This window comes from Manis pentadactyla, chromosome 11 (genome assembly GCF_030020395.1).
Source record: "Manis pentadactyla isolate mManPen7 chromosome 11, mManPen7.hap1, whole genome shotgun sequence".
NCBI lineage: Eukaryota > Metazoa > Chordata > Mammalia > Pholidota > Manidae > Manis > Manis pentadactyla.
The window spans coordinates 74,076,326-74,098,801 of NC_080029.1; the positions used below are offsets into that span (position 1 = coordinate 74,076,326).

Genomic DNA, 22,476 nt, shown 5'->3' on the forward strand with positions numbered 1-22,476 from the left:
AAATGTGTCCCTGAAGTGTGTCCTCTGCGCCCACCTTGGGTCAGGGCACGTCTGTCTCTCTACTGAAGCAGACCAGGGCACAGGTCCTGGTGCAGGTCCCAGGTGGAAGCTGAGAAACAAGTTCTAGGTCACTCTCTAGAATTTTCTAGTTACAGGTTCTAGGTCACTCACTTAGGCTTTCTATGGAAATGGATCTCCCTGTGTAATCCATGCAGGTAGACCTAATTAAGTTCTTTAATTGCATCTCAAGGACAGGCTTAAGAGAGCCAGTATCTCCTGACCACCAGCCCCTGAATGATTAAGTCCCTGCCTCTTTTGCTTCTGTGGAGCAGCAGCTTCAGCTTCCTCACCTTGTCTGGAAGTTGCCTGTTTTCCCAGTCTTTGTCCTTAAATGTTGTTTTCCTTGAATGTATCTCATTTCCCTGTAATCTCCATCCCATGCACAGAGCCCAGGTCATAGTAATTACTCAGTAAATGTGTATTGAGTGAAGACGGGTAGGTCCTGTCCCCAAGATGCCTTTTCCGTGTTACCTCTGGTGGTGAAGAACAGGATGTGCAAGAACAGAAATACTGGACGTTGCTTAGGTGTGGAGAGCGTTGGCTCTACATTATTTGATTTCCCTGTCTGATGGTTAGTGGTGAATGAGAGTGACTATTATTCTTTATCCCTTTGCTTAATTGCTGAACCCACAGGATGGATCTAAATTGATTTCTCTTCAACTGCTGTGTTGGTTTGCTTGTTTGTTGATTGTTCTTCCCCACTAGAATGTAAGCTCTGTGAGGGAGAAGACTGTTGATCATGTCCCCCTCGGTGTCTGGGACAGTGCTGCCTGCTGAGTGGGGAAGGCTGTGTCTTATCCCAGCTCCGCTCTGCTCTCTGTGTGTTCCTCTCCTTCCTCTCCTCTCGTTTCCTGCCCTTTCCTTTCTTGCTCTTGCCTTTTTTAAATGTCTACACAACTCTGCCTCTCCTTTGGGTAACAGTACTCCATCCACAGTGGAGTAGACTTAAATTGGCTCTGTCATTCTTTTCCTGCTTAAGCTGGCAGTTCCATATGGTGAGGCAGAGGGGTGCAGTGGAAACAGGACAAGACTGCTGGAGGAAAACCCATCTCTTTCCTGGCTAAGTCTGAGCCTCGTTCCCTTTGCCTGGCAGGCAGAGATAATAATATCGCCCTACCTCCCTCACAAATTGCGAAGATGAAATAAGATGACACTTGGGGAAAGCTTTGTAAAAGGCGCTGTGATGTGTATATGCTTTTGCATATGGGCTTGTCTGCCTTTCAAGGACCAGGGCAGCCCAGGTGGGAGCAGGCTGACCTAGACAGCTGATTTTCCTCACCTCCCTCACCTCCTCCCTGCTCCCTCCTCCTGCACAACAGTCTTGTGAAGTGGGTGATACTATCCCATTTTAAAGAAGATGTGGTTCTCAGAAATGTAGAATTTTACCCCAAATTATTCATCAAGTGAAGGCAAAGGGAGGGATCAGGCCTAGATCAAGTGATGACATACCTAGCCTTTTCTTCACCATGCAACTTCTGTAAGTCTGAGAGAGAGGAGAAGTGATGGCTGTGCGTGACCCCTGATTGTGGGCAGTGAGCCATTTCACACATACTGGACCATCTCTGTGGCTTGTTAATGTGTGTGAGTTCATAAACTTGTACTGGTGAAAACCCAAGTTAGCATTAGAGTAGCTTTCAATTGATAGATTTTGCTTCCCTATAAAACACTGCACAGCTAGATATAGGTCAGAAGTTGGTTATTTTCTGGCACATGCTGATTAAAAAAGGGATTGACATTGAATGACAGAAAAGCTGATTAAATGAAGCAGCCTGCATTTGCATATGGACCTTGGGTCTGACCTGGCTTTGTAGGCTATTCAGCAGCATCCTAGCACATAGATTGGGGATGCTGCCTACCTTGCCTTTCACATGGAGAGTTCTCTGTTGACTGGATGCTTCATCCTAAGCAAGGCATTCTACTTTGTTGCTTCTGGGGGGTCTCAAGTAAACCTGTAAAGATTCTTCAGTTAGTAAAGATAGAGGACCTTGTACAGCTGTGTGTGGAAATCAGAGTAATTCCAGCATTTCTGAGAGCATTTTAATAGAGTACTGATTACAGATTGCAGGCACCTGGTGGTGTTTTTGTACCGAGGCTGAAGGGTACAGTTCCAAAGACAAGGATGGGGCTTGGTGGATTCACAGGGCCTGTGACAATCAGTCCAGGCTATCAGAGTGGTTGGCATGTGCTTTCAGAGGACCACCAATGTGGGGGCATTGATTCCTGGATTCACAGTGGGCATGGGGCTTTGCCCAGAGTGCATTCTCCTTCCAGTGACTCAGAGTACTGAGACCCTAGGAGGGGCTCCTATTAGTTGGGGTCAGCACAGGGCCTTGGGGCCTGGAATTTGGCCAGAACTATTCTGTGCTTCTTGGACTGTCTCAGGCTGTTCCACTTGGGCCAACCATCATTGCCTTTGGCCTCCACAGCCAAATAAGAAAACACAAACTGTAAATTCAAGGGAATAAAAGGTGATAGCCAAAAGTTGGGGGTTAGAAACATATGAGCTAAAGGTATTCTAGTCCAACACTTAATTTCACACCAACTCATAAGAAAATAATGAATCTGAGGAGAGTTCCTACTGCAGTATACTGTGTTTTTTCTCTCCCCCTCCCTCCTGATATACCACCTATCCTCGCCTTCCACAAACTTGGGACTGCTCTAAAAACTTCTACTTGAAAGAGCATTGCAGCAAGGTAGAGAGCCATGGCTAGCCCTCATTCTGGCCTCACTACTCTCTAGTTGTATGATTTGGGAAGTACCCTCTGGACTTTAGGTTTTCATGATTTAAAGAGAGAATGGAAAGAGTTAGATAATCACTGAGATCACTCTAGCTGTTCAATTTCTAAGCTTCAGAATGCCAACATATTAACTTGCCCATGCCTTCCAAACTGAGCAGGGCCCAAAAAGGAGTCAAGGAAAGGTTGCTGGCTGGCTCACTTGGAAGGTCTTTTTGAGATCCTTCTCAGCAAAGTCAAGTGGATGGAACTCCCCCCTGCTGAGCTGTTTAAACTTGTGAAGCCTGGGTCAGTGCTGCTAGGGAAACAACTCAGGTTGCATGAAGCACTGCCAGCCAAGACCGAAGTCACAGAAAGAGTATGAGAGAGGGGCAACGTGGACCCTCCTTGTGCTTTGGAAATGCCAGCAGGGGGTAATACAGCAGAGGAAGTGGAAAGAGGAGTTTCCCTTGAGAACCAGCAGAAACCTTTGAAATATGTGCCTTTCATATGTAAGCCTTTTCCGGTTTGGAAAATAGCCTACAAGGTTCATAAAACTGCTTTGTGGCAGCCATCCAAGATCCTCTCAGGAGTTGACTCCTGTTGTAAACTGCTGGACTCCAAAAGGAGGGTGGTGAACAGCTGTGATGAAGCTTCGGTGGCCATTGTCCTGTTTGTGGAGACAGAGATCTATTGTACATGCTCTCTGCTAATGTATTATCAACTCCCCAGTTTTTTATTTGTGGAATCAAAATAAACACAATCTAAATAGACTACGTGATTCTCTTTGCCAACTACACAGCATGACATATACAACTGAGATGAACAGATATCCAATAAGAATGACTTCAGACTACAGCCTGATTCGTTATCTTTGTAGCTGTTGGGCAGAGATGATAACAGCCTCTTGTCCCCTACACAGCCAGGTTGATCAGAGGCAAAACTGTGAAGCAAATGAATTTGTCTTGATTTACCTAGAATGCATTTCTACCTTACCTTTCCCTATCTTTCTTTCTCATTTTTTCAGTGCAATAGGGCGAGTGACTCCTGGAATCATGCTTCCTGGGTTTAAATCCCTGCTCCATACTTCAAAAGCTGTGAGGCCTAGAGCAATTTCCTTAACTAATCTGAGCCCTGTTCTCCTCATCTGTAAAATGGAATCTTGCCCCCAGCCCTTCTCAGGTATAAACAGATTAAGGAGGATTTTCAAATACCAGAGTTTTGTATCTCAGTGTATGCATCTTGTGTCAGAATTTGAAGTAGCTGATGGAGAAACATTTGGAGGCTGAGAGGAAATCTTTCCAGCCCCATTCAGATTATACTGCACAGGCACAAAATTATGAAGTTAACTATTGAGGAGAGACTAATTAAAGTTGAAATTACAGTCCTTGAACAGATCCTTATGAGTTAAAAGAGTTTAATGAACTTATTAAAAATCTCATTTGTGAAATTAAGACACTGAAGGATAGAGTGCCTTACCTTTTAAACTGACACGGTAAATACATGTAAAATGGGTGCTGGATGTCTCACATTTCTTCTGTGCCTCTCATTGCCATGAAGGACTTCATGTCAGAATATAACAGTGATAAACTATCAATTACAGAAAACTCATTGAAGCTCTCTAAAAACATTATAAACTGATTATATTCTCCAAATCAGGGATTCCAGTAGGAAATATTGTTTTAAAATTGATGTTAGATTTAGAGAATATTTTGCGAAGTTTTGTTCTGATCTTTAGAAAATATGTAAACTTGTTTGAATTATATTTTAGGTTTGTATAGGTTTCATACACTTAAAAAATGGAGGGTCTTTTTAAAGCTTTTGTCTTCTCAGTGTTCTAAAATAGAAATTGTAGTTCTATTCTAGAACTAAATGTCTGTTCTAAAGTAGAAATTGCAGAATCAAGAGAATTTATAATTTACCTAATATTTGAGTCCACAAATATCTGATACAGAAGGCTCCTTACATGCTTGCTGGAGGTTTCATTCATGTATTTGTTTCTTTGTTTTTAATGGTTGATGTTTGGTCTTTTTTTTTAAATCTATAACTTCTGTAATAAGCTTCAGCATAAATCAAACCCCTCCTCTAAGGGGAAAACACCTGAACCACTACCTTGGTCTTTGTTACACAACAAAAATTCAACTGAGAAAATTTAAGGATCAAATTGGCCATATTCAATGATTCACAAAGTGGACAGAATCCCACCTAGCAATACAAAGGCAATCACCTGAGCTATAGGAAGGTAGGTTTTTAAGGGCAAAAAGGGGTGGAGAAAGGAATTTATCAGCAAATAATGAATTGTTTCAGGCAGGTCATCTTCCCAAGGAGATCAGAAGGGACTGTCTAGCAGATTACCTCACAGTGCTAACCAGGTAATTCCAGGTTGATGGGTTAAGTTAAAGATTAACATTCCTGGGGGATGGGGTGTTGCGACGGCAATTAAGTTAGGTATTAAGTCTTGGAGTTTAGCACAAGTGACTCCCCTTGGGCCTGCCCTTTCCTTTTTAGCATCTTTTACTTCTTTCACCTATGGGTTTAATGTTTTCCCCTGTCTTCTATCTTAACTATGAGTAAAAGAAACATACTAATTCAGCAAGGAGTACAGAGCCCAGCACATAATTGCAGTGTTTATTTTCATGTTGTCAATGCTCATGTAGCTTTGTCCCCATTTGCTTGGAATAGATTTGTCTGTTGCCCGTGTTGTCCACTGTGAACGATGCTCTCAGGCTAAATGTATTGTTTTCTTGGTTTGCCAACTAGCTGCTGGACATCACAGTGACATACATAAGTACTCAAACACTGGGAGATGCCAACAATTTGAGTTCTTTTGGTTTGTTTTCTCTTACAACCTTTTGTTCTTTCTTTGATATGATTAAATTCATTTTTAAGGCCTACCTCATATTTTGGACTGATCATCCTTCATAAGTCTAGGGAGTGCACTCCAGCCTGCCCTCCCCTTTGGCCGTTTATTTCTACCCATTACCATAGAATCAGGGTACAGGTAACGTAGAACCAATTTAACTGATCCTTGGAATTTCTGCTTGTGCACGGGGAGGTTCTATTACAGAATGAATCCCTCAGAAAGAGTGATGCTTATGAAATACTCATCTCCTTTAACAAATCCTTCAAATGGCATATTCCTGACAACTCTTTTTTGTTGTTGAAGTTATTTTTTCAGCTCCATCATATCATTGTTAAAGTTGGGATACAGTGGTTGACAAGAAGGTTAAAAAGTCCACCCACAATGTAAATAAACTTGGGTAAACACAGGTCTTGTGGTCTGAGTGTACAGCAGGGCTTGTTCTTTGGATATTAAACCTACAAGAATAATGTGCTTACTGAACATATAAACAAGGAAAGAGGAGATGAAAATAGTCTAGATTTATAATTGAAGCAGACATGAGTCACTGTCTCATAGGATCCTGTGAACATAATGTCTCCTACACAAGGAGGGTTAGTATATACAGGGAAAGAAAGCCAGCCTAGTCTCCTAGTACTTGGTAACCTGGTGGTGGAAGAAAGTTCCCTCTTTCCCGACTTTAAAGAACTGAACTGTATTTTAGGGTTGTTTTATGTTTTCATGCACTTAAAAAATGTAAGTAAAGTCATGACCAGGGCTGCTGTGTATGGCTGTGCTGGTTTACACTGCTCCAGAGGTGTGTGTCCAAGGCAGCAAGCACAAGCCAGCATCTAGCTGGTGTCCTGATTGCCAGGCCATGGGCCCTGGAGTGGAGGTGCATTTGCTCAGAGGAAAGGTATAATTTTCTTCTCACAAAAATGCCTTCCAGGCCTTGGAATTGTTCAAAACATTTGCTTTCCTTTCTCACGATTCTTTGAAGGTGGGAATTTATCCAGTTTCACCTTTGTGATTCCCAATACCATGTCTGGACTGGAGCTGAAGAGAGAGAGTTGGGTAGACTGATAATCAGATCCCAATAAAATGAATTTTGCTGTATCTTCCAGTTTTGGGAGAAAGAACATACCTCAAAAACAAAATATTAACAAGTAGTCTAGTAAGGATATAGTGGAATAAGAATACTGCCCAGCAGAATCTCTGACCTATTTTTGTGTTTCAAAATCCAGAGATTGTCATATTAACATTTTGGCAAACTTTTTTCTAGATATCTCTTTATGCATATTAATATACATATATAATTTTATATTCATGAGCTCATTGTCTGCTTTGCAACCTCCTCCTTTGCACTCTGTCAATATTATGTTATGATCATTTTTTCAAGTCAATATCTATAGATCTATGCCATAGTTTTTAAAGGCTGTGTAATATGCCATTGGGTGGCTGGCCTATACTGCATTTAACTAACAAAGATTGGATATTGATGGATATTTAGGTTGTTTAAAACGTTTTCCTCTTAAAAATGAATCTGAGGTAAGCACACATCTATAATATACATAGGCATGCTTGTTCCCAACCATTTTCTATAGTAATTGAGTTTCTGGTTCAGAGGGTTCCAACTCAAATACTAATCTCTGTGAGAGAGAAAATTTCCTCATAATCCCTAGACATGTAAGGGTGGGTTAAAAATGGTGTAGTTTACCATTCATAAGATGCATACCTCAAGATTCTACTCTATGATCTTAACTTTGGAAGATACATTTAGCAGCTACCCTGATTGTGCACTTGGGGTCGAGTGTGGAAGTTCTTTGTAAATCATGCAGTGCTAAACAAACCTGTGACTCATTACTAGGGCTTTATGGAGTATCTGCCATGTACTCTCAAAAAATGTTAGAGTTTTTTTTACTTATTTTATGAACAATTCATTAAACTCAAAGACAGTGGTTCTGAACTTGATTGTACAGCAGAATAGACCAGAGAAATCATCAAGAAAATGAGCCCAGGCCCTGCCCTCTGTGCCCCCCAAATCTCTGTGGTAGGACCTGGGCACCCACATTGCTGTTGATATACTGTCTATGGAATTCTTCCTTTAAGGTATTTGACTGTGTCCAACTATTTTTCTAGCAGAATAGAGAATATTTTTATTTTTACCTTTTATTCATGTACTTAACAATTTTTATTTTCCTGTTTGAAAGTTCTTGGTTCCTTCAAGGATACTTTTAGAGTGTTTTTTATATGACATTGCTTTAGTTCAAGCTTTGTAAGTTTCATGAAGTCTTAAGTATGGGCTCCTGGACAGCCATTGCTACCTAGTTTCCTACCATGGCAGCCCGTTCCTTGGCCCTTTCTTCTACCACAAAGAATGATGAACGCATCATAGTGATCGCACTTGTCAACTCGGAATGTTACCACCATACTAAAGCTATCTGTCTATTCTAGTGGCATATCAGGCTCACTTTTCAGATTCTACTCATGCAACTGACTGAGAAAACTTGGCATCTATGCCTTCCTATTGTATCTGTCTCCTATGCTGCCTCAATCCTTGGATCAAAAATCTTCTGCTCAGCCCTGCAGTCCTACACATAGGCTTGTTTATCATCAAAGGGAATTCTGCTCATGACTTACACTTGATGCAACCAGCCCCTTATTGGAAACTCACCTCCCTGGTGAGATAAAGAAGTCATACAAAAATGACAACTGGACTGTCAAGGGCTTACAGGAACAGCATGGCCATACCCATGTCAACAAAATGATTCGAGTCAACTAACCAAGAGCAGTAAGTTTCACAACCTTCCTCAGACCCTTGCTGATGTCTAGATCTCTGAGTCAATCTTCACCTCTTGACTACGACCCCCTCCTGTTCTCTCCTTTCCTGATATAAAAGAAGCTTGAAACTTAAGTTAAGGTAGTTCTTTAGGACAAGTCAGCCATCTTCTTGGTCTGCTAGCTTTCCAAATAAAGTCACTTTCCCTTACCCCAACATCTTATCTCTTGACTTACTGGCATGTCATGTGGCAAGTGGCATGAGCTTGGACTCAGTAACACTAATAAGAATTCTTAATTAAGAGTAGTAGTTATACTATATGGAAAAATTGGCTGGTAGACTAACATTGTTGCCTAATTATTTAATTTTTCCACAAACTGACAAGCTGTGGAGTAAAGTTTTCATCTTGAGAACTGTCTTATCAAAGAGTAAAGTTGTCTAAGTAGAAATTTTGCATATTTAGAATCAGTAACCCTTACATGAGTAAATTTTTACAAAGGAGCTTAATTGGCCTCCAATTATCTCATTGGTCTTGATATATGAAACCAGAAACAATAAATACTCATTGTATAACAAATTGCACATTTTCTGATGACCAGGTGAAACTTTTTAACATTTTTAAAATTATTTTTATGTTCCATCATGATGTAATCCCACCTGACTTGTAACATTTAGTGTTCATATATACTATAGAGTTTAAGCAAAGCAATTTAACACTTCTTTAGTTTGGTTTCAATACTTACAACATTGACCCATTCCTTGGCAAGGTAATTGTGTTTCTCTGTCAAGATTTGAGGCATGGAGAAGAAACAAATACAGATAAGCTTGAGTCATACTTACCCTTTAGAATGCCCTTCTAGGAGGCATCAAAATCTTTCAGGCCAGGGATGATGAGGATCTGAACCAAGACACAGGATGTGAGAATGAAGGGGAATCGGTGGAGTCCCAAAATATTAAATCCACAGGACTTGGCAGGAGTTGAAGTTGCATTTGTAGGATTTCATAAACGAAAATGGCAATGCAGAGAAATCCTATCTTAGAGAATAACCTCATTTCTCTTATTTCTGAGTTATTTGAGGTTGCGCCACCAGAGTTCCTAAGTAATAGGGAAGACCAGCTGATTCTCCCCCAAAGTCTTTCAGAGTGATATCACCTTCACTGTTAACTTGGGAAGTTCTGAATTTGATAATGGTTTGTTTTGAGTGTATCCACCTGTGGGATTGAGTTGCTGTAAGAGGGTGATGTTTAAAACCAGGGTTTCTGGTTACTGACTGGCAGTGGGAATTTAAGTTTAATACTGTCCTAAGTACTTGTATGTCAAAACATGATCATGATAAACATGGGATCCAAAGAAGGAAATTAATGAGGTTAGATGAATCAGTTACCTAATGCTGTCAAGCTAAATAGATGGCTCTGTCTCCCCAGAGGAGGTTCTTGCCTCAGGTGAGAAATAGTTAAGGCCTGTAGGCTACAGCCCCTTATGCCTTTGGCATGATAATGAATGCCCTGCCAAAGGGCACCTGCAGTATTGACTTGCTGGAGTCCAAACCATTCCTCCTTGTCCCCTGACCACAGAAGACAAGTGTCATTTCCACTACTGGAAACCAAAAATGTGTGTTGGAATATAAAAACTTCTTACATCTGTACCCCTTTACTTCTGTACCCATCTGCGTGATCCCTGAGATCATCCAAGCTTACAACTACTACTGTGAAGGATAATCTTATTTCCTGATTACTCAAGGTGGGTGGACAGCCATCTCACTGCAGTAGCCATGTACTAACAAAAGTGGATATGGATTAGATGGCTTAAAGTGAGAAGATAGATGAAATGCCTTGCGAAAGATTAAAAGTAACTGTGATTAGTTTCTATAGCTACACTTAAGGCAGCCAACTGCTTTGACTTGCAAATCATATTGTAGGTTGGTTTCTTGGGTGGAAAAGCTTTATAATTATAGCCTATGGAAGCAAGAAGACCAGGAAGATAAAAAACTTCCATAGGGTTGTAGGGGACAAAAAATATGTTTAATTTTCCCTCTACCCTTCTGAGTTCTTAGCTGAGACCTCTGTCATAAAAGAGATTAAAAAGAGAAAAACAGGAGTTTATTCTGTATGCACACATGGGAGGTACCCAGGGACTAATGAGTAACTCCCTGAGGTAGCTTAGAATTCAGGATTAAGTACCCCTTTAATGGGGGAAGGGGAGGGCCATATAGCCTGTAAGCCTCTTAGGGGACAGGAAATGATTTTTAGGGGAGATGAATGGGTCCTTAGAAAAATAGATGGGGGGTATGATAGTTTGTGGCAGAGTTTGTCGGGGTGTGGTGTCCACTTCTAGTCTCCCCTCGTTTGCCAAGAGTCAATCTCCCCTGGTTGATTAAACTGCAGAGAGGGAATTTGTGACAATTGAGTTGCTGTAGGAGGATCCTCTGTAGGCAGGGAAATTCAGAGAAAGCTTCTCCCTGCATTTGCTGTTTTCCAGATGCCTTCAGCTTAGAAGGGTGATAAAGGGTGATACAGGGTAGTGACCCTGGTCACCAGCACACCACTGCTGCTGTTTGCATCTTGTTTTCTTACAGTGGGGTCCCAGCCTTGGGCTGGACATTAATTTACTAACAGTAAGATATAAGATCTGATAAAGCTCCTTGACTGAATCAAAAGAAAAAATCCTCTACATTGTTATGGTATTCTCATCTGAGAATTCATTCCTTTCCATCATATAGTTCCTCTTTAGGCTATATTGGCTATAAATTAGGTGTCAGGGTGGCTGCGTGAGAGCTGTTTAAAATACAGAGCCCAAGATTCTGATTTGGTCGGTGTGCACTAAGGGAGACAGAGTCTGCATTTTTTTAAAGCTCTACATGCTGAATTCAGATGTACAGTCAGGTTTGAGAAACGCTCCATAGATTACTGACACAAAGCTACCATAATGCCTTTTTTACTTTATTTCCCTTCTAATGCACTATATATTCCCATTCCCAGGGTGGCATTGAAACATACATACATGAATGCAGTCATACAGACCTGTTAATATTGTTCTGAACAAAAACTTTTGATAATTTCCCATAGAAAGATTCTGATAATCTCCTACTAGTGAGTTTCCTAAGGGTGAAGCCTATAAATTCCTAATCCTTATAACACTTAGTACAGAGCCTTCCATATAATAGACCATTTATCTGTATTTAGGGGGTTTCATACCCATGAACAAGAAAAGTAAGGCTTTGGTAAATAAAGTTGGTTCTCTTTTATGAGTATCTTTTGGTGTGGATGGTTACATTTACTCAATTTCTCCAAGTTCAGAGGGTCTTTCATTTTTCATATTGTAGTAGGGGAGAGTTAATAAATGTTTCCATTTTTAAGCATTTATTACTAATCAGTCTCCAGAATGAGTGATTTGCACACGGTATGTTTCATCTATTCTTTCAATAGTTCAGGTAAGTAAAGATATCACCAAGTTGCAGTTAGTAAACTGAGAGTCAGGAATTTTTAAGAAATTTACCTAGTTACACATAGATCTTAAGTGTTGGTGCTGAAATTCGAATCCAGGTTTGTTTGATTCCAAAACTCTGTTCAGTGAAGTTACTGGTTTTATCTTTCTTCTTTTTTTTTGTTCTTGGAAAATGAATATTAGTATTTAAAAAACCACGAAAGGTCATTTCCATTTCTTACTAGTTTTCAAAAAAGACTTTCCTAAGAGTTTGGTAATACATGTGAGGCCCTTTTCTTTCTTTCTTTCTTTCTTTCTTTCTTTTTTTTCTGACCGATTTTACACAAGAAAATGACAGCTTTCTAATTTTTTTAACCACAATTGTAGAAAAATATGAATCTGAGATAGGAAAGCAAAAGCCATTCCGTAGTTGGGAAGGCTCTGATCAGAGAAGGCCTGATTACTTTGGAAATACAGCTTATTTTCCCCCATTTTTTACACAATGTTTGAAGCCACTGTGCTACCATTGTCTTCTTTTTTCACACATCCCCAAATGATGAGAAGTGAGAGGCCTTGGAGCTAGAAAAGAACTAGTATAAATTTCTTTTTTTTTTTATGTTCCTGTAAATTATAACACCTTGCCTCGGTAAGTCATGGGATAAATCATAGAGGAAGTTCTGTTTGCAAACTTCTAGGAAACCACAGGTCATCAGTTAGTGGTCAGCACCAGGAAAAGCAGGTCCCCCTCCACTGCTGTTATTTTGTTCTCAGCCAGTATGCAGAACCTGGTGGGTGGTGATGATAAAATGTCATGATCAGAACACAGGTAGATCTGGGCATAGACCTATAATATTTATGGATATAGTAGTGGAGATATAGATAGATAATAAAAAGCAACATTTTTTTCTCCTCCATTTTTGGTGCCATTAAGAAAACCTGCTCTATTACAGAATTGAAAAATTGAAACTAGGTGAAACTTCTTTAACCAGAGGATGCTCTTTATAAAGATACTTCTTTTGTACCAAGAGGTTGCACCTGTGGACCAGTTACACACAGACAGCTATGTTAGTAGTTTTTCTGAATCATGCCCTGGGAAGGACATTCCCATGGTCTTCCATCGTAAGTCATTTGGATTGGAGCAAAACCTTTGATGTAGTTGGCAGTCAAGTCCTGGAGAACAGGGACTATGCCTTACTTATTTCTTATATCTCTCTCTAATACTGTGCATAGAGGTAGCACTTATTAGATATTTGTTTACCAATTGGCTCAGCTTTACAACAGGCTGATGAACTATTTGCTCTGCAGCTCCCATATACAGCTGAGCTCGGGATCCATGTGCAGGATCTCCGAATACTCTGTACAACCTCATAACAAACACAAAGGCCCCCTCTGCACCTTTTGTTCTGATGTGTTAATTGCTTGAACAAATTTTGGTTCCTGATTAAAACATAGCCTATGACAAGGTCAATGGAATAGAAAACATTTACACAAATTTACACAAGTTGCTGTTGAGCATTTTGGAGGATAGGGTTAAAATTCAGATTGACCTTGAGATAATAGACACAAGAAGAATGAAGACCATTAGGGAAGTACAACTTTTGGAAATCTAAATATAACAGGGGGACTGTATATATAAGTTTGTGGGGAGGGGAAAAGGGGGGGCTCATTGTGAGTCAGCAACACACTGCTTCATTTTGTTAATTATCAGGCACACACTGCCAGTTAACCACAGGGGCATTACATGTGGGAACCAATTGCTGGGTAACGTTTCCAAAATACTTAACATTAGTCGGATACTTTTAGAATCCTGTGTCCACTTTCCAGCTGAAGGAAAATGTAGAGAATTTGGGAAGGGTCCAGAGCATGGCAACTAGATGCAGAGGAACAACTATAGGAAAAAGGAAACTTGGAGCCAATGGAAGAGGCTAATAAATAAAGATTTATTACATAGCTAAATCCAAAGCAGCTGAAGGGTGATTAAATAAATGTTCTTCTGTTGCATGTATACTTATTGTGTAGAAGATATAATTATTTTCACTGTGAATAGAATTAGGGAAATGGATTTACATTAGAGTCAGGAGATTTTGAAGGAGCATAAAGAATTTGGCTTTAAAGATTGTTGGACAGTAGAAAGACTTCCCAACGGGAGACATGAAGTCATGTTTCTTACAGAATAGTTATGGGTACCACTTGCCAGGTGCAGTTGGGGTAGACACTAACGAACTTTCTAGATCCCATTTCATGCTGCTCATCTCACATTGTGTTTGACATTTCCAATCGGTAGATCGGTATTCTCTTTTTGTATTTTTTCATAGTTATTACAAATGTGAAGACCTTGCTTTTAATAATTCTCTAATGCATTTTGAGCAAGTGAGAGGTTAAGTCACAAATTACTGCACTTGCAAATCAACTCACTGTTCATCCTTACATGGGCCATACAGTATTGTCAGTTGCAACTTGTCTTTTCCTCTTCTTCAGGAAACTCCCTGCCTGCCCTCCTTGCTCGTCCTACAATGAGTGTCAAATCTGCCATCAGCAAGGAAATTTTTGCACCTCTTGATGAAAGAATGCTGGGAGCTGTCCAAGTCAAGAGGAGGACAAAGAAAAAGATTCCTTTCTTGGCTACTGGGGGTCAAGGCGAATATTTAACTTACATCTGCCTGTCAGGTAATGAAAACCAGATATTAATATTGTTAAAACAACTGCTGTTTTAAAACAAGTCATTCTAAGATAACCAGGAAGGTAATGTACCCTGTTTTTGTACTTGTCTGCTCCTGTTTCCTGTTTCTCTACTTTATTCTCTGGTCCTTATTTACTCAGACCACCTGTCTGTCCTTTTGAGGTTGCATTGCATGGGAAAGGTAATGAAGTTCAATTTTAATGTATTTTCCAGTTAATTTAGAGCTTCTTTAAAGGGTTTGGCAGATGCACTTGTTTGTCCATTCTTTCCTTCACAAGGACATTGACAGAAAGTGGGGTATCCTCCAGGATTTTTGCTTTAGAGTGATTCATGGTATCTGGATAACTGTCATTGCTAGCAGCCTGAGTTTACTGACCTTCCTTTTCTTAACAGTTTTTAATAATCAGTAATAGTTTGTCTCAAGATAAGTATCAACACCCTGTGGAATGTGAGAAAGTAGACTCGGTTCACAAACCATTGCTTTGCCGGATAACAGATGTTCCTTGTCAGGAAGAGGCATCTGTTCTATTAAGCTTAGAGTTTTGTTGGAATATTATTTTTTTTCTTTCTGCTTGTGATTGTAGATCTGTGGGGTTTACTGTGGATTCATATCAAATTTTTTTAGATAAAATTTTAGATAAGTTTTCCATGGAGTTATGGTGATGCCAATCTGAACACGTGGGTTATTTGTAATATTTCTGATAATGTAACTGGGCAGTGGAAGAATCTTACCTTAATTCATCTTTTTTTATTTCCTTCAATTATGGCTGGGAAACAAAATTTATTTCTGGACCCTTTTTTAGCCTTTGAAAAAAATTAAGCCTCTGATCATTTGAGTAAATCAAAATTTATTGCAGTGTATAAGTACTTTTTTTTTTCCAGGAAGAACAATGCCCTTTGATAAGAATGCCTTTTCAATGGTTACATGAAAGCTTCTATTTAATTGAGTGAAAGAATTGACCTTGAAATACTGGCTTCTCTTTATTCTAAATAAGGAGTAGGTTAATAAAATTGAGTTATTGTCAGAGAACATTTGCCTGTCTTTAGTGTGCTGGTTGGTTCTTGGCACATAATAAGAGCTCAGTTAATTCCTAAGGACTAAGTCAAAGAAAGAAGTAACCTGTCCTAATACCATCCTAGTACTTTGTTGATGAGATCAAGTCTTAAGCATTTTTTGTATTCTTAAATTTAGGTTCTAGAGTTTTTGCTTGTACCAATAATGTCTAGAATGCATTACAATAACTTTTAGGCTGGGCTGAACAGGGGCTGAGCATGGACATATAGTGATTCTAACTTTATTAGGTTGTAGACTCTCAGTGTTTCATTGAGATTTTTTGAAGACAGATAGTTGAAGAAAAGGTGGATAATCTAGACTTTAGCCTAGAGTTTTGCCTATTGTACACCTACAACTGAGAAAGCGGGTGGTTTTGTTTACATAGTCAGCCTAGCTCTGATCTTGAAGTCTGCAAGAATGATATGGGGGACTCCGTTTCGCCACAGTGGCACAGCACAACCATTACCCTTGCCACAGGAGATAGTGACCTCAGGCTTATGAGGTAACTGCATTTTCTCTACTAATTACCACGACCTTTAGGATTAAAGCTTGAAACTATGAGAATTGCTTTTTTGTTGCACTCTAGCAGAGGAAAATATCTTATTCTGAAAGACTTCATCCTTTTCATGGCTTTGTATTTTGAGAGGATAGGCTAATAAAGTAGATCTGACATTTAAGTAGATGGTTTCATGGAAATTGGGGCAGGAAAAAAAGGCCAGGTAACTTTGACACCCAAGTTTCTTGGAGTTTTATTTGTCTTATAATTGAGAAAGAAGCAGTCACTTTTATTTTCCAACCTATATGAAACTTAGAGGCATATCAATCACATCTCCAATAAGGCAATATTTTAATTAACAAGTATGTAATTAATTACTCTGTATGTACTTTTTTATGTGTTGAGCACTCTAAGTGCTGCAGGCACAGTTCTGAGAAAAACTCATGAAGCTTGTTTGGAGGAGGGAGCAGTAGACATTATTACCCACTAAAATAAACATTTATTGACTGTGGGAAGATTTAAAGGAAAAATATAGGGATCTGAAATCATGTGTGAAGAGCATGGCTGAGAGAGCCTGGAGCTGCTAGAAAAGTAGGGCCTCTCTGACCTCACTGAAAAGAGTGGGTGTAGGTGCAGAGAGCATTACAGGAGAGGGAATGGAAGCTTCATTAAAAGGCTAAACTGGAATTTGTGTTTCTTCTTCACTGCTCTTCAATCTAAGGATGACCTCTCCATAGTTCAACTCACACAGAGGGCTGTGAAGTAAAAGCAGAGCCCTGGAATGACAGGCTCCTTCCTGCTATTAGTGTGATCCACCTATACTTTCTGGGAAGTCAAGCTCTTCAACTGTTGTGGTTCAGCTGATGAAAACCACTATCCAGTATGAACTGGCAAAATTTGTCTGAATTAGGGCATGTCTGCAAATAATATTTAACCATTTTCAAACAACACAAAGCGTTAATTGTTTTAAAGGAAAGAACAGCAGAGCTTTTAAGCTTGCCAACATATGCATGTCAGCATGGGTGCCTTATATACCCAATGTCTTTGACTAATATTTCTTTTTGTGAATTCCCCCACACATACCATGTCTGGCCAAATTTATAATCTGAGAGAATTGAGGCCTGTAATCATAAGACTTATTGTTTTCAGAGTAGATTGTATCTCTTCCAGAGGAATCCCAAATCATGCTGAAGCAGGGGAAATAAGATGACTTTTCTTGGGTTATTTAGCTATAATTGTGTAAGGAGAGAAATAATCTCTTGAGTTCATTCATAGAGTCTTGGGATAGAATGTGAGTGTTTCTCATTGGACTTCCTGAAAGGCTTCTTGAATGGTGTGCAAACTTATGTACTGACAAGCTTCTGCTGATTAGCATTCTTAAAGCACTTTCTGCTTTGCCTACTTTCTCTTTTCAGCAATGGCTAAAATTAAAAAAAAAAAAAACACTGTGTGAGAAAGCATGTGGAACAATTTGAGCACTCATACTTTGCAGGTGAGAATGTAAAAATGATACAACTGCTTTGGTAAACAATTTGGCAGTTTTTTATTAAGTCAGACAGGCACTTATGACTCAAACTCTGTTCCTAGGCATTTACATAAGAAAAATTAAAATATATGTCCCCATAAAGACAAGTACATAGAGGTTCATAACTGTATTATTATAATAACCAGTAATCAGAACTCAAATGTCCATCTACATGGGAGTGAATAACCAAGTTCTTTTATATCCATGAAGTGAAATACTACCCTAAGAAATTAGTTACCAATACATGGAACAACATAGATGAATCTCAAAAGCCTTAAATTGTGTTGAAAAAACGAAAAAACAGAAAAGACTGCATGCTGTATGATTCTACTTACATGAAATTTTAGAATGGACTAAATTTAAGCTACAGTGACAGAAAGCCCATTGGTGGTTGACAATGTGGGATTGAGGATTGATTGCAAAGGGGGATGAGGGAATTATTTGCAATGGTGTAAGTGTTCTATATGTTGATTGTAATGGTGGTTACTTGAGTATATACATTTTTCACAAACTTCACATTATTATATGCAAAACCTCTTAATAAGATCGATTTTTTAAAACGTCTTTACATAGCCACTACTGAAATGATCATAAGAATTTACTAAACTTATCTCAGTCTGCTGTGTAAGGTAATCAGAAACTAGACCTGTCCTTTACCTGAGAAGTTATCCTAGATGGCCTTTTTGAAGACAGAAGCAGCTGTGTGTCATGTAAATCTAGCTTCCATCTATATGATCTGTGTGTTGAAAGTACCTTATGGCACCTGACACATTGCTGAGTATAGATACAGTATCTATTGTGCTGAAACACAAGACGCTGTTTAAATTTATGGCTTACTACATATTTTGATTATAGTTTAGACTTAGAATTGTTAAGTTATTCAAAGTACTAAGCAAGCCCTACCCACAACAGTTTCTACAGTTGGTCGCCTCCCTTTGGTATTTGGGTCCATAAAACTAAACATGTTAAGTAGTTTGAAATCCATTTATTAGAGTCCAGTTACCCACTGAACATTCCATAATTTCATGTTTAAAATGTTTTTCCTGATCCTATTTGAATTCAGTATGCATAATGTATAATGCTATCCTCTGTGACCATTTTTGTAAATGGATAAGAATCTTTCCTTGACTACTACTCATTGTTCCCATAGAAGGAGCATGAAGAGACTTTAGTTCTTGAGATTAATACATTCTTTTACATATTTTGTTGAAATAAAAAATCTTAAATGTTTTCAAAATGATTTTAGATTTGTAGAGAGCAAAATATTCTTGTTTTAAAAAAAGTTCTGAATGCTCTTTACTGAAATTATGGATGTAAATGGATCCCATGGGAGGCAATGAGGTGGGTTAGGAGCCTGGAATCTGTCAATACTGTTCCTTATCTTGGTGGTAGCCAGTCCTAGGTGTTCCTTAGAATAACCTCACAACTCTCCAAAATACAGATAGCCATGTTCCACCTCGGTCCTCCTAATGTAGCATCAGGGGTAGTGGAGAAACTTACCTGTGCTTTGAAAATGTTATGCAAGAGATACTGAAGCTAAAGTTAAGAAGTGTCACTATCTTAGGGAGTCAAGATCTGGGTTGTCTTGTTGGTATACTTGACATGACAATATAATCTGGGGACTCAGTTCTATCAAAAGAATACTTTGTCTTTTTCTTGTTGACTGGCCATGGTCAAACCTCTGAATGTTTCTGGGCTTCAGTGTGTTCCATTGGCAAGGTCAAAGGTTTCTTTGGGCTGTGAGGTTTTAGGATTCTGAAGTTCACTGAAATTTTTATACCAAATCTTATTCTTACTCCATACATATCATGTAGAGAGAAATTCAGGTTGTTAATAATCCAAATGGACACCTAAAACATTTATGAAGGTTTGAGAACATTCTTTAAAGATTGTTGTAGCTCTGGGCCAAAGGGGGGCTTCAGCTCCGGGCAAGTTCACTGTGGATTCAGTGAGATCGAGAAATGACAATGAAATGTTGTGGGTAAAAAGGGGCTTATATCAAGCTTTATTCTTATGGCAGTAGGTCAAGTGCTAGAATCCTGTCTGCCTCCAGGACAGTCTGCAAGGAGCAAGTCCAGTTTCAGGTACTGCCTCTGCTCCAGCCTCTGCTCTCACCTCCAGCCTCTGCTCTCACCTCCAGCCTCTGCTCTCTCCACTCTTAGCACCAGGCAGAACTCTTTTTATAAAAACACAGGCAATAATGGCTTATTACCAACAAGTATGTACTCATGTGTCTGCGCAGGCTAAGTATTACATAATCACAGGTGCACAGTGGGCAAGTAGGTTAGGATCAGGTGAGGATTCTTTCCATGGGACTTCCATGTTCCCTAGAGTTATTATTAGACTTGGGGTAAGTAAAGTTAATTGTTATTGATCTGACATGGAAAAATATTCTTTTAATCCACTTCCTAATTCAGACTGGCTCTCATCTCAAATCTAAACACTGAAACAGGGAGAAGGGAAGAATAAAAGGCAGGTGAAATTTGACTTGATTGAAATGGTTTATTCAAGAGTAATGGGTTGACTTTCCAAGAGTTTTTATACAGGAAAAGTGAAGAAATCCATACTGAACTCAGAGATGTACAAGGGAATTAGCAATAAAAGAAGACATACAAAACTACTACAGTAATGATATATATTACTATTTATTATAAAAGGAGTAAGTACTGCTGAAAATATGAATCTTCCAGAAAAATATGTAGAAGAAAATTAACATCATTCTTCTTGTGTATGTTACATTGTTTTAATTCTAGTTAATCTTCACAACATCCCTGTCAGGTGGTATGCTCTTTATTTCACAGGTGAAGGAACTGTTGTTCATCAGAAAGGTCATGAGTTACCATTTTGGAAGTGAAAGACTAGGAAATCTACCCAGTCCTTGTGTCCCCAGTGGCCATGCTCATGATGCCATAGCACGTCATTTCTTCTTAGGTCCAGAAGGGGTGTGGCATAGAGAGGCCGTATTTTAAAGGGCAATTTTCTCCCTAACTCTTCAAAAATTGATAGAGACATTGAATAGCTTTGACCTACACTGTGCCTTCCTATCTCATTTATGAGGCTATTGATTAGTTGACTCTCCTACACTTAGAATGTATATCAGGGCAAGCCTTTTATCTCTTTATTACAGATATTTGATATGTAAATCCAGCCATAAAACTTTAAGTAGCTCTCAAAGACAGTGCAATAAAAAAGTTATTTCCAGTGCCTTGATTATATGAGTCTTACTATATCCTCTTTTATTTAATAAAAATGTAGTATCTCTGTTGTACTTGATATTGAGAATTTGGCCTCTTTGTGATATGTGTAAGGCAAATTTTATTAAAACTTTTGTAACAACAACAATCCTTGGTTAGATAGAGTTAAAAGTAAAGAGAGGGTGTTCTTCTGAAATGTTTTCTGGCCCAGTAGATTTTCTCACAAGTGTCATTTATAAATGACCATCAGGGTAGCATCTGCCATGTACCCATCCATGATTTAGTGCTCCATAGGGCTAGGGTGGCACCAGCCCACCTTTGAATTCATGACAGTAATAATAATAGCAATAATGGTATTTATTGAGTTCCTATATCAGGCAGGGTTCTATGCCCTCTTTTATTTATATATTAACTCATTTAATGATTAAAACAATGTAGATAACAGTATTTTCCTCATTTTGAACATACAAGAGTAAACTGGCATGCCCAAGATCATCAGCTTGTGAGTTACAAAACAGGGATTTGAACCCAGGTACTTTGATTCTAGGCCTATATCCCACTAGCCACTGTGCTTTCCTCTGTCCCTCCCTCTCCCTCCTCCTCCACCACTCTTCCCTTCTACCTCCCACTCCCCTCCCCTTTCTCCCACCCCCTCTCCCAGGCATAATAGTTATGTTATAACTATAATAGAGAAAGGAGAGGAGTTCCCAGACATCTTTTCTTACCCTCCTTACACAACTGTGAAAATCATGCCTTGGCATTATTACTCCATTTTCCTATGGGTTTAGGCCTTGGCTGATTTTGGCTGGATGGCGATGATCTTCAAGACCAATAACTGGACTATTAAGAAAGCCATATATTAGAATGATAGTGTCAGCAGATGCATTTGACTCTTAGAAAAAATGAATTACCCAGGGAAATTCTGAGAGGCTCCTGGCAGGGACGCTGCTATATATGAACTTGTTAAGTTGTATAAATAGAAAAAAAGTAGGTGCCTTTAAATTTTTTTAGTCTCCTTGGTGGTTCCAGACCTCTTCCTGTAAAAACTGGTGGGAATAATATTTGTTTTTTTCTAAAGCCTTGTGAATGGAGAGTCCAAAAATAGGTAACTAAGCACCTCACAGGTATTATTTAATCTTCTGTTGCCACTTTATAGATGAAACAGCGAGGCTGAAAGAGAAGTACACTATCCAGAGTCATGTGGTGAGATGGTGACAGAGCTAAGACTCACATTTAAGTCCATCCCACTCCAGAACATGCACTCTTAAAAAAAATTTTTTTTTTCCAGAGCAGGGCTAGACCTGAAAAACAGAACTATACTCTTTCCTAAAAACAATGTGACTAACATCCCCTGAGCACAGAGTTTTAATCTCCAAGGATTTAGAGGATATGCTGTCAACCACTGCAGCTTTTCTAGTGGTTTAGCATGCCAACAGTTTTCTTTTTCCATTCTCTCATGTGTGTGTTCCAATACTAAAACCAGATGGAAACAAGGGAAAACTCTTAACAGAGCATAGTGCCAAAACATTTCATTTAAAAAGGAAACTCCATCTGTGTGCTCTCCCACCACACCACCCACTGTTAAGAACAGAAATCTCACAGCTGATTTACTTATGTTCATTTTGATTAGTTTTGACTAATTGCAAAGGTAGAGCAAGTGGTGGTGAGGGAGAAGGCAGGGTTTTAATCCACATGCTGTCTTTATTGGATG

At 39.1% G+C, this 22,476-nt stretch overlaps 1 protein-coding gene across 4 annotated transcripts in view; it reads left to right on the forward strand.

Moving 5' to 3' along the window:
* STXBP6 (syntaxin binding protein 6) overlaps positions 1 to 22,476 on the forward strand; it is a 267,567-nt gene that overhangs the window by 62,563 nt on the left and 182,528 nt on the right. For 3 of the 4 annotated variants that reach the window (XM_036884554.2, XM_036884555.2, XM_036884553.2), the window contains one exon: positions 14,295 to 14,483. The exons of the other annotated variant lie outside the window; for it this stretch is intronic. In XM_036884554.2, the coding sequence (XP_036740449.2) occupies positions 14,330 to 14,483 (154 nt within the window). In that variant the 5' untranslated portion in view covers positions 14,295 to 14,329. The remainder of the gene's footprint in view (positions 1 to 14,294; positions 14,484 to 22,476) is intronic. 4 annotated transcript variants of the gene reach the window in all.